We start from the raw sequence: 13174 nt of genomic DNA, 5'->3' as shown, positions 1-13174 counted from the left end.
GTGGCTGCCCTAGGGGCATTGCCACAACATCCTAGTAAGTCCCCAATTCCAATTCCCATTTCAACTAATAGGTTGTTACCTTCTTTGGTGCAGGTTCCAAATCTATTTCAAGGTGGTGGGAGCCTTTACATGGACTATAGGAACCAAATCACCATAATCAAGGAGGATCACTATCCCCTCCCATTCATTGAGCCATACTATGAGAACTTTGAAGAGCATGTCGTGGATGGTGCAAGCTTCCATGCCATGGGCCCAAATGAAGCTTAAGAGGAAGGATCATCCGGCTGGAAGACGTTAAAGCAAGCACTTCTTGGGAGGCAACCCATGCATTCAAATAAAGAAAACCTAGGAATCTCCAACACTCCATAACCAGATTTGCGTTCCTAAACCCTGCTCTTTATTGCTTTTACTTTGCCATGTTTGTCATATTTGTTAGTTGTGTTATTTGGTTGTTTGTTTGTGAGTCTATGCTTAAAATATTGAGGACAATGTTTGGTTCAAGTGTTGGGGGGGGGGGGTAAATAAAGTGTTTTTCATGAAAATTTGTGGGATTTTATCACCTATCACTTCTAATGTTGTTTCTCACCATTTTTAAGTGATTTTAGTGTGTTTTGAAGTGTTTTTATGTGTCTTAAACAAAAAATCCGTAAATTAAAAAAAAAATCGAAAAAGAATGTTTGAAAAACCCAAAAATATGTTTGTTTGTGTCTTAGGATACCTTCCAACACAATGATGAGGATTTGGTTTTTAATTGCATGACTATTAAAGAAAGTTACACACATGGATGGAAGTTTGATATACTCTTTGGTTTATGCTTAGTTGTAGTTGACATTTACAAATTCACATATAATCACAAAGGAAAAAATCAGTTTTTTTAACATGCTTGAAGGAAGAAACTCAAACTAACGCTACAACCCTGAGAGACTTGAGCCTAAACATTCTTTGGAGAGTTATTAATCTTGATTTCTTGTTTTCTAAGTCGTTGCATGATCTCATTATTCTTTGCTTGGTTGCTACTTAGAATGCGTTTCATCACTATAGTTCCAAATACTAGAACTCATGCCCATTTCATTCAAAGCATAAAATTGAGTGCATAACATAAAACAAGATGAAGTTGTTTAGTTAAAACCAGAGCCAAAAAGCCTTACCCTTTGCATATGTATTGTATGTTAACCCCTTTGAGCCTTTGTTAGCCCACATTATCCTTACCTAGCCTAGAATAGGACTATCCATACCCTTGTTCTTAAAGGATAGTAAAGCATGACTTAGAGGGAATTCCTTTTGTTCTCCAATTTGCAGAAAAACAAGTGTGGGGGAAGGATTTTTGTGGGAATCTAGGGGGATGGATGATTTATGTGCCAAAGAAAAGAATAGGGCACGGGAAAAAAAAATAAGAAAAGATAAAAAATGTGAAAAAGAAAGGCAAAAAAAAGAGAAAAAGCTGAAGAAAAGAAAGAAAAAAGAGTTGAAAATAAGTGAGAATGAACTCACAAGTGTTGATTGTTGAAGAAAGGGTCCAAAAGTTTGAATTTGACCCTAAGTTTTGTGTGAATCGTTCCTTTGGTGTTCAAAGTTGATTTCTGCATTCAAAAGTGAATTCTAAGTGTTTATTTCATTACTTTGCTTACTATTGCTTTAAGAACTTTTGTTTATCCTTACCTTTCTTTGTTAACCAATACCTTAGCCCCGTTACAACCCTTAGACTTCGATCTTGATTGTTATCTGTTTCAATATGTGGAGTTTAAAATTGGTTTGAGCATATGGTATCCCTGGTTCTTGCGTCTAAGTAGTGGCATTCCATTCATGAGATCATATACATGTTAATAATTCTGGAAATTGCCTTCTTTGTTATGACATATGTGAGTATTAGTTTACATATTTACATCAATCTTCTCACATATACCTAGTGTAGGGAGTGTGGTCAGAAAATCTGTGTGAAAATAGAGTGTATCCAGTGAGGAATTGGGGGATTCTCTAAGGCATGTTACTACATTCAAAATCAAGTTTTAAATTGATTAAATGAGAGCTAGTGAGTGGTAACTATGATTAAGTATGTGCTCGAGGTTAGGGATAACTAAAATCTATGTGAGTTGTAATCTTTAATATATTATGTTGCATTGAAAATCCCTGAGGCAATTGTTGGAAGGTTTAGATTGTGTTTTGTTTGTTTTGTTTATTTCGTTTTGCTCGAGGACTAGCAAAAGCTAAGTGTGGGGGAGTTTGATAGGAGCATATTTATGCTACTTAGTTATGTTGTTTCCTTGCATTTAGTTAGTTAATTGCTATTTATTTTAGTCTTTTAAGCTATTTTCGTATGTTTTTAGGTCCTAATGGCAAAAGAAGCAAGAAAGTGCATTTTGAGGCTATTTGGAGCAGTTTTGGGCATGGAATTGGATTGCTTAACTATGGAGCAAAATGGATGGACGAAATTGAAGTCAAGAAGGGCTAGGAAAGGCTACAAATCTGGAGAAAGAAGTCCAAATGCAAAGAAGATAAGGAAAGAGCAAGAAATAAGCAACCTTATCCAATCTTATCTTATCCTATCCTAACCAACCTTATCCAACCCTATCTTATCTTATCCAAATCAGGTTGTGCCTTAAATCTAGCTATTTAGGAGGGATTAGTTATACATTTAAACACCTATTTCAGATTCTAGAAGCCTAATCCCTTTTATGCAGCATATAGGCCATTCCTTGGAGGTTTAGGAGTTGTAATCCCTTTCCTACACCGATGTCGTGAGTCCTTATCCATTTAGGTCCAGAAATCTACCCTTTATCCCTTCTATAAGTCTAATTTCTACCAAAAAAATACCTAGTTTCTAGAAGCCCTTATTTTTTGGTGAAAATTCCCTATCCCTTTCCCTTTTGGTTTCTGCAAAGACTTAACCCTTTTCCCATTGGATTGTGCAATCTTTTTTCTTCAGAAATTGTGCATAAATTAGCCTATAAATACAACCCTATGCCACACCATTCAAACCATCCACTCACTCATTCATTCATTCATACTTTCAGCCATCAAACACCATAATTCACCTTACACCACTCTAGTGCCGCAAGCAAGGAAGGAAGGAGAAGAAGACTTGTGCAATCTGCCATCCAAGGAGGGTTCAAAATTTGCCATTGGAGTGTGGAGCGTTTCTAGGTGTATTCTATCCTTAGTTTTAGTTCAATGTTTATATTAATTTGGTTTTCAATTAAGATGAACATGTGGAACTAACTTCTTTTTAGTTAGAGGTGAATTCGAAGCCATGATTATATGTTTTATATGAATTGATTACGTCCAGTTATTGTTTCTTAAGGTATGAATGTGATCTGCTTATCTAAGTTATTAAAACTTGTTTATGTATGTGGGTTAGGGGTCGACACTTAATTTGCATGCATGAATTTGATGCTAGAGTATAAGGGGGTTTCATGTAATAGTTATTCACTTATATTCATAAGTAGTGGAGGTTGCTAGTCACAATCGTGTTAAGTAAATCCTTGGTATGAGTCTCATGCTTTTCAGAGTGATGAATGTCTTGTTAATGCTTATGATTTTCACAAAACTTAATGACTTTTGACATGTATCTTTATTATGTGTTTCATATAGGGAACTTGAGAAAGATAATTTGGTTTAGATGCGTATTCCATCTAACTCAATGAAATAAGGAAAATCTGATGGTTAGTTATGCGATGCAACTAACTTGGGGCGTTGTCATTCATAGTCTAAAGGAAAAATAACTAGAAATTGGTTCATATGCATATATCATGTGTGGAGAAGGACCCTCTAACTAGCCTTTCACCCTTTTAATTCACCTAATTTCGTTTTTACAAAGTGTTTTCTACAAAGTTTTTGTTTTAAGTTTTAAATTCGTCAAAAACAATCCCCTTTTCATTTAGTCTTGTTATTGGAGTCAAAATCTGTTTTCTTTGAGTCTTTTGAGTCAAGTTAAGTTCTATTTTCGTCCAAAACACTTGTTGAGTCTAAAATTGAGTCTTTTTGATTGTTGGTTGCTGTTTTAAGTGTTTAAAGTTAGTTTTGAGTCTATAGAGTCTAGTTTAGTGTTTTCGAGTCTTATTTGTATTGATTAGCATCCCTAGTTAATCCCCAGTCTAGAACGATCTCAATTTACATATCTACTACAATTGTCACAAATAAGATTTAATTTGTGTGTCAAGTTAATTTTCACATCAGCAACAAATTGGAAAAATTCGAATCTAAGCAAGCCAGAAACAGCAATCTGCCTGCTATAATTAATAAAAAAATTAAACATACTTTTGGATTGACGTTTGAATCGATTTGTACAGTTGTGTGCTTCTAAACTGGAAATATTAATGCACTTTACAGTTAAAAGATACGACAACAATCAACCTCGAACAGGCTTTTACTGAATTTATCATATCAAACAGCAACTCCATTATTCTACACCCCAGATCGTATACCGAAACCCAGGGTAGGCTGAATTCTAGAAGCAATCGCAACGCTTGCGTGGTATTTTGCACTTGGTTTTAAGAAACAGATGCCATATGCTTGACCTAAGGCTGGTTTTATTGGTTGCGGCTGCACTACGAACGGATGAGACAGGAGCTCCTTAGCAGTTAATCTTTTCTCAGGTCTCATGGCAAGGCAAATCTCTAGAAAATCCCCGGCCACATATGAGATTTCAGCACGAATTCTTGAAGTACGCGGATGATCCAACATTGTCACATCGAGGATATCGACACGGTCACTACAACCTGGCTTCAACTCCCAGGATGACTTGCCCACTAGCATCTCAAACACTATACAATCAAGAGACCATATATCAGAGGACTGATCTTGCTTCATAACTTTTAAAGCTTCTGGGGATAGATACCTAGGAGTGCCTCTCCATCCACTGTATTTCTCCTTGCTTCTCTTAGACAATCCAAAATCTGCAATCTTCGCTACAAAACTAGAAGTTGTAGTGGAATATGTTGGAGCAATATTAGAAAATATGAAAAATAACAATATAAATCCAATGATAATAATCATAAAGAAATTCACAACATCAATTATATATGAGATTAATATAAACAACTATAGAGAAAGTTAGAAAAACTAACAAACTTGGAGATTGAGGCTTGCATAAATGCAATGTCCTAAAGATAGAATTTCGCCCCTACTCTTATGCTTGTAGTTCGTTAGGCGTCCGTCTCCCAGGATTCAACAATCTATAATCCGAAGTCAAAGCACTTCAATCATCAGACTCTGGCGAACTTCATATATTTCATACTCTCAAGACACGATTCAGAATTTAACTAACCAAGACTAAAAGATCTTAGAGAAAAACTCTTCTCTTAATTCTCTAGACATGTGGGATGTTTGAGTTTATATAGAACTCAAGCCACCCCCTTTTGAAACATTGTGACTGTTGCCTAAAGGTCCAATGAACAGACACAACTCATGAATTTGAATTCAACCATGACACATGACTTTTATTTTTCATTCATATAAAAATTAAATATTAAATATTAATTATAATATATAATTTCCAACAATCCCCCATATGAATGAAAAATTAGGAAGAATTTGAGAGTACAGGCGAACAAGAGATGCATCGGGAGAGGTGTCTTTTGGACTTGAACCTACCCTAGTGAATACTTATCGGATTTACTTGGTGACGCAGTGACTATAGAATCTTGAACTGTTTACTGCAGTAGTAAATTGTGACAATAAGCAACACACACCACTAATCCTAATATATTCCAGTTCAGACGGTTGTGTTCATTTTGGTCCTGAACAAATCTTGAATTCATGAGAGCTTTAGAGAATTTAGCCATCTCATACTCATAGAAGCGACCCACTTCTACTCTCACATAGGTGACCACTAATTAAGAATAGTCTGCCCTATTCCTCTTATTTATAAGATATCACTGTCGTTAAGTATAAATATACATCCTAAAACTTCTGCAAACAACACACTTCTTCCACCATAGGAATGAGGTATATAGTGAGTTAACTTCTTTGAATCATGCCCAACCAGTTTGCCTATTGAACTTAGACCATGGGATCTCCAATCAACTAAGTTGGGTTTCCACCCAACTGATTCATTAGTTATGTTGGCTTTAGCCTCATTCCCCTCGATGATCAACTTACTCTCTAGTCAAACCTTTAATAATTGGATCCACTACTAGGTTGACTATTTTTTATGGTGTGCACAATCCACCTTATGAAATTATATTTCATACGAGAGTAGTCGTTTACAACGTCAAGTCCTCATTTCAAGAGCTGACATTTTGATTGTCTCATTCAATTACCAAATTATTTTCCCTTTTTCTTTAGTAAATCTCATATATCAAAAGATAGCTAAGTTATCCCCACAATCCCCTTCCATTGTGGTTGCTTTTAACACTATCAATAATTCACTTTTACACTTTCAGAAGAAAATGAGAAAGATAGGTTCTTTGTCTATCTTCACTTCCAGAATTTGACGTCTCATTAGCCTTATTTGTATAAGCACGTATTGGCACTTTGCCTTCAACCTTTGAACTTTGATAAGTTTCCATGGCTAAACTTTCACTCTGAAATGATTAACCCTTGCTTGCAGGCAACTCGATCATTATGACTAACATGTAGGGTGAAATGATGACTTTCTTAATTTTACGATAGTTGTCAAAGCAATACCTTCATCGATGTTAATTAGCTAATCCTTATAATTTGTCCAAAGACAAAACTTGACCAGCATGCATGTTCATATAATCATGTATTTGAGAATCCAACATGCTTCTTGCGCATATTCAAAATACATACCGCAAAGATTTTTGTCTCGTAATCACACAGCTCCTCATATCATTACGTTGAATTGATCATGTGAGAATAACACAAGATTCATTTCACAATTTGCAATTTTTCATGACACTTGCAGATCACCATGAAAGCACTCACAAATCAAATTCACTTTATATACAACTTGCCAACTGACCCACCATGGTTATAGATTACCAGTTTGGTGAATGGCATCTCCAAGTAGTTGATACCAATGGAAAAGGGACACAACTTCTGAAACCCGCTCATTCATTTGGACCAAATGATCTATACAAAGTTTGCTATTTCACAACGTGTCTGCATTTAGAATGCAAACTACGCATCGCTTGTGAGATATACCAATTCAAATCAACATTTTTATTCTATTTTTTCATAAAGAAAACCTTCATGGATGTGTCTGATTAGAATCAAACAAACCATTACATTCCTTTTATTAGAAAAATCCAATGGCATTTGGCGTATTTCAAATGCCAAACTTCTCTATTTCGGCACATCTCCTTTTTGTAAAAAGAACTCTTTCATGAACTGGTATGAATCCATTACACCTGCAGTTCATGTGGTTTTAACCGACACATCTTTTCAATGTGTGCGTAAACTGACCATACTACAACATGGGAATATTAAGCAATAAAACCCAATCCTAGCCTCGTTGATTTCCAATAAGAAACCACTTTTCCAAAGCCACAATGGTTAAGAAACCATGCTCCAGTATGTTGGGATAGGACTATAATTCCTCATCATCCAAATCAGTTGAAAGGTATTCAGTAAGCCTTAGTTGCAATTCGAAGTCAGATATTTGTTGTCATGACGGTTACAAAAATAGTTATGCCTTTCCAGCATAACGCCCTTCCGCCAAGTAATGCATATGTAGAGATATATTTTCAATATCATCTACAATCATACCAATTCCTATGGGCCTTGACACAAGGATGCCAGTCCAATGACTGATCGTCAGTATATATAAATATATACTTTTTCATGAACATGTATAAATTCCAGACTCTGCATGAACCAAGCTCATGGATAACCGTGCTGTTGGGAAGTTATCTACATGCTTTAAGTATAATTGAGTGACTTAATTCCATCTAGATATTGACACTAGTTGAATAAAAATTGCCCCATATATATAAAGTTCTAAAACTAATCATGGAAACATAATATAAATTAACATATATGCTATAAATTACCACAAAACAACCAATGTGCATGGTTCAGTGGTTCCTCAAACGGTCATTTCAGGCATAAAATTGTGTACAACTAGTATGCATATCCTGGGTTTAAAGTATCTAATAATGTATCGACACATACATATATCAATCATATATCACACAAACCAATTGCGTGACTAGTGAGTATAAGCAGATGCAAGAAACAACCCATCATATTTCAATAAACTGACTATATATATATGAATATCCATCCGCATATCATCATGATTTCTCACTTTTCTTTCTCTATATTCAAAACCAGCGACAATTCTCTCCATATTAGAGAAATGTTTCTCCAAATGATGGCAAATGATGGCTAGACTCATTATTGAACATATTATGATTTAATTTTTTCTACATTATGAGATTAATTTCTCACATCCATATCTTCTAATTGTTCCGTAGAAATTTCTGTCTTTAGATTGTTGGAGCAATATTAGAAAATATGAAAAATAACAACATAAATCCAATGATAATAATCATAAAGAAATTCACAACATCAATTATATATGAGATTAATATAAACAACTATAGAGAAAGTTAGAAAAACTAACAAACTTGGAGATTGAGGCTTGCATAAATGCAATGTCCTAAGGACAAAATTTCGCCCCTACTCTTGTACTTGTAGTTCAGTAGGCGTCCGTCTCTTAGGATTCAACAATCTATAATCCGAAGTCAAAGCACTTCAATCATCGGGCTCTGGCGAACTTCATATATTCCATACTCTCAAGACACGATTCAGAATTTGACTAACCAAGACTAAAAGATCTTAGAGAAAAACTCTTCTCTTGATTCTCTAGACATGTGGGATGTTTAAGTTTATATAGAACTCAAGCCACCCCTTTTGAAACATTGTGATTGTTGCCTAAAGTTCCAACGAACAGACACAACTCATAAATTTGAATTCAACTATGACACATGACTTTTATTTTTCAATCATATAAAAATTAAATATTATAATATTAATTATAATATATAATTTCCAAGAGAATATTCTCGGGCTTCCGATCGCAGTGAATATAACCACACTTGGGAATATGTATAAGCCCTTCCAGAATGCACCTTGTGTACGTTTTAACATGAGCTTCAGGTAATCCATGACCGTTGGATCTTTGGATGAGACCATCAAGGGTTCCTCCAGCGGCATATTCTAACAGCAATTTGTACACCTTGTCACCCTTGTCGGTGGTTGTCGTGGTCTCTTTGCCAAAGCGCTCGATAATAAAAGGGCAGCTTTTAGGACTGGTTTGGTATTGTTGTGTTTTGAAAAAAAGTTACTTCTATTATACTATAAGAATAAGCAGCTGTGAAATAAAGCAGCAGAGTGTTTGGCAAACTTTTTTGTAAAAGTGTTTTTGGAAAAAAAAAAAAAAAAAAAAAAAAAAAAAAAGCAGTATTATAGTGTTTGGTAAACTTTTATGTAAAACAGATGTGAAAAAAAAGCCGTTTTTTCAAAGCTGGGTTTTGCAGCTTCTTGTTTTTGGTTTTTTTTCACCCAAAACTGTGAAAAAAAACTGAAGCTGAATGTTTACCAAACACAAAAACAGCTCCCAGTTTTTTTTTATACCAACTTTTTTTAGAATCACATCAGTACCAAACCAGGCCTTAATCTCAAAGAGAACCTCTGCCTCATGCTGAATGGACTCTGAAGCAAAGAGCTCGGCCGATTTCACGGCCATCAATGCAGGAAAATTGCCAGTCAACAGACCCCTTTTACGTTTATCTGAAGTAGCAAGAAAAACCGAACCAAATCATCCTTTTCCAATCAAGGCTCCTCTCAACCAGCGCTCTCCATGATTCCACATTTTCCGAATTTCTTCTTCCGCTTTTCTTTTCACCATTCCTCTCTTCTGTTCACTCGAACAATCTAAGTTGCTGGTTTGCTTCACAAGAAATAAGCTAGTGATTCTGAATAAATTAGCGACTGCTTTGAGTAATGCTTCATAGTGTAGGGAATGGGAATGTGTGGTTTAGGGTTTGAAGCAATATAGAAAGTCGGTCAGGTTAATTTGATGGTCTGTAGGCTTGGTTTGTGGCGTAAATGCCAAGCTACTACTTAATTAACAAGGTACTTAATTTACAACTAAACAAATTTCCCAATTTAATTTGGATATCCTATTTTGTTTTGGGTGGTGATAATATGATAATTATTTACAAAACCAAACTTTATTCTAATCATCAGGAGACTTGGAAACCAAGTTACCTACAAATTCTATGGGACCAATGAAATTCAAGCCATAATTGTCTTGGATTCAACTTCCCCCGTTTCCAAGTTCCACATTCATTAAATATCATAATAACAAACTAATTTTTATTGTTGGACTGCAAATTAATTCAAAATTATATTTAATATTTTAAAGTTTTATTTTTAAAGGATATATTTAGAAGGGAGCCTTACTTATAGAGACAAATATATACTATATTTCACACAACTCCACACCTTTTAAAACATTACAAGGAGGGAAAAAAAACCCAATAACAAAAAACCAAACCCAACCAAAAAAGAAATGGACCGACTAAATTATGGTCCATGCCACTTGACTATAACCATTAATAAACGGCCACGTTAACCACTACATGACAAAAATCGTAAAAACTAGCGGGTTCCTTTCCCTTTTCCCTTATTCAATACCCGTAGTTTCCTCTTCCCCAAACCTATTATTTGAAATTCCTATCATGCAAAAGATACTTCCCTAGAAAGAAAAAAAAAAAAAAAAAAAAAAACCCTAAAATCTCCATAGTTTCCGACATTTTCAAGCCGGATTTTCAGTAAGTGATTCACAAAGTTCTACCAGATTTCCAGAAGGATCAGTGTTTCAAAGATTTTCCTGGTACTCAAAATCGTCATGTTGCATGATTATATTTCGAACTCTGTTAAAAATGAATGCATTATCAAAGTTTTGGATGCATTATCAAGTGTTTTTGCAAAAGACACTTTTCACAAAACTAAAAAAATGCATGCATTATCAAGTGTTGTTTGCACTTGATTTTACAAAAAAATTCAGTGTTCCAGTTCTTGTCATTTATATGAAATTGATCCCCTTATTATACTCATGATCGTTTCATTTTTTTATGAAGATAATGCCAAAAGTCAAACATTTTGCAATAAAAAAAAAATCAACTTCAAAATCTCATGTCATAAAGCGTTGGGCAACATATAAGAACCGTGCTCCAATAAGACTAAATCTCTTGGCCTTTGTAGAACTAATACAAGAGCTCAAGCCAAAACTTGAAGAAAAACCAGAAGTCTTGGCATTCATATATAAGTCACCTTTTGGTACACTAGTGAAAGCTTACATAAAAGGTGAATTACAAATGAAGAAATCAAACTGGATGTCATACATATAGTGAACTGGCATGACACTGAAAATGGAACGTTCAAAATCAAAAATGGATATTAGAAAGTAAATTCTGATGATGTACAACACATATTTGGGCTCCCAAATCGAGGCAGAAAAGCCCCTTGGTCAACAAGAGACTCAAGAATCCCGAAGCCGATAGCAAATAGATTTGTTGATAAATACTTCTCGGAAATGACAAGAATTGGTAGAAGAGAAATTGCACAAGCAATTCAAGTTGCATTTGATACTGGACAACATAAGGGGATCAAGATGTAGCTTGCCTTATAATTTTATATTTGCTCAACACAAATCTACCTAGGAGCTCAGTAGAGAAACTTCCTTGGAGTTTGGCCAAGAATTGCAACTCCATCCATAACATAAATCAGTACAACTGGGCCAAGGAAAGAGCATGATACTTGATGGAATCAATTGATAAATCACAGAAGAGAAAAAGAGACAAACAACCAACCATCAGTGGCTCTGTTGTACTTTTACTAGTATGCAAACAAAAAACTAACCAGTTTTTGTCTTATTTTACAAAACTATACAAATCTCTAACTTTTATTTTGTCTACAATATTGGATTTGTGATCACACCACAATCATAAACCTAATAGAAGGAAAGGAGAAACGCTTGCCAACATCAATGAAGTAGGATTTGGCAAATCTACATGAAAAAATCTATAAAAAAGAAAATGAAAATTCGAAGGTAAAACTGATATTGCATATACTTTTATGTAAAACATGATTCTACATGAACTTTGTGTGAAAATATATTATGCATGTGCTTGTTATGTGTTGTTTTCAAACAAAGTGGCAAAAAACATAACTCTTTAACTTTTCACAGATGGACAATGCAAAACAAATTAAGGAGTCAGTTGAACAGCGCTCGGAAGATGATGATGACGACTTTGTTGATCCTCCACCAGCATAAAAAAAAAGGAAGATGGAAAAGCAAGTAGCTAAGAAGGGACCAAAAGCCAAGAAAGCTAAAGCGTCAAAAAAATTGGTGCTTCAACATGAAGATCCTGAAGAAGATGAAATGGTATGGGGACCTAAGCAAGTAGCCAAGAAGGATGAACGTCAAAAAGGTGATGCTGATGATGAGATGATTGACATTCAACAGCAAGAAGAAGATGATGATGAAAGAACTATTTCAGATGTGCCAGAAAAAAGCAATGATCAAATAGATGATGAAGAATTTCAAACAGCAACTGGTTGTGTGGAAGATAAAAACACAAAGCCAAGATAAGCTAAAAAGTCAAGACGATGACCTAGCAGATAAAATGGTAAATCCAAAAACAAGCTAATTCTGCTTAAAATTTGTGTTTATATTTTATATAAAATCATGAGTTTGCCATAAAAAATATTAAAATGCCATTAAATGAATGATTCAAAGCACAGTAATACCAAACCAGCCCTAAGTCTGGTATAACTGATGCTACATAATTGATGCTGCATACTAATTCTGGTATAACTGATGTTGCATACTAAGTTTGGTATAACTGATGTTGCATACTAAGTTTGGTATAACTGATGCTGCATACTAATTTTTTATCACTGATGTTGGATACTAATTCTTGTATAAGTAATAATGCATGCTAAAAACTTATATATGTAATAATGCTCACCAAAAAAATGTAAAAGCAATGCTGCATACTAATTCTTGTATAACTAAAATAATGAATAATAAAATTTGATTCATATTCTTGATTCTCCTATAACTGATGTTTCATGATTATTTTGCCATAACATGAAGCTTTGTGATTATAATCCATAACTCACATTGCATAATTATTCTGCTATAAAACTAAAGCTTTGTCATTATAATCCATAATTGATGCTGCATACTAAATCTTTG

At 34.6% G+C, this 13174-nt stretch overlaps 1 protein-coding gene across 1 annotated transcript; it reads right to left on the bottom strand.

Moving 5' to 3' along the window:
* Nucleotides 1–4401: 4401 nt before the first annotated feature.
* Nucleotides 4402–9814, bottom strand: LOC137738953 (mitogen-activated protein kinase kinase kinase 20-like). Its single transcript, XM_068478422.1, has 4 exons — nt 9730–9814; nt 9573–9654; nt 8957–9206; nt 4402–4941 (listed from the first exon to the last, which is right to left on the bottom strand). Exons 1-4 carry the CDS (start codon nt 9812–9814, stop codon nt 4402–4404), a joined length of 957 nt encoding a protein of 318 aa, XP_068334523.1.
* Nucleotides 9815–13174: the final 3360 nt, after the last annotated feature.

The sequence above is a fragment of the Pyrus communis genome, chromosome 7 (genome assembly GCF_963583255.1).
Source record: "Pyrus communis chromosome 7, drPyrComm1.1, whole genome shotgun sequence".
In the NCBI taxonomy this organism is placed as follows: domain Eukaryota; kingdom Viridiplantae; phylum Streptophyta; class Magnoliopsida; order Rosales; family Rosaceae; genus Pyrus; species Pyrus communis.
The sequence above is the reverse complement of the archived record's forward strand: the minus strand, read 5'-3'. Positions and strand labels throughout refer to the sequence as shown.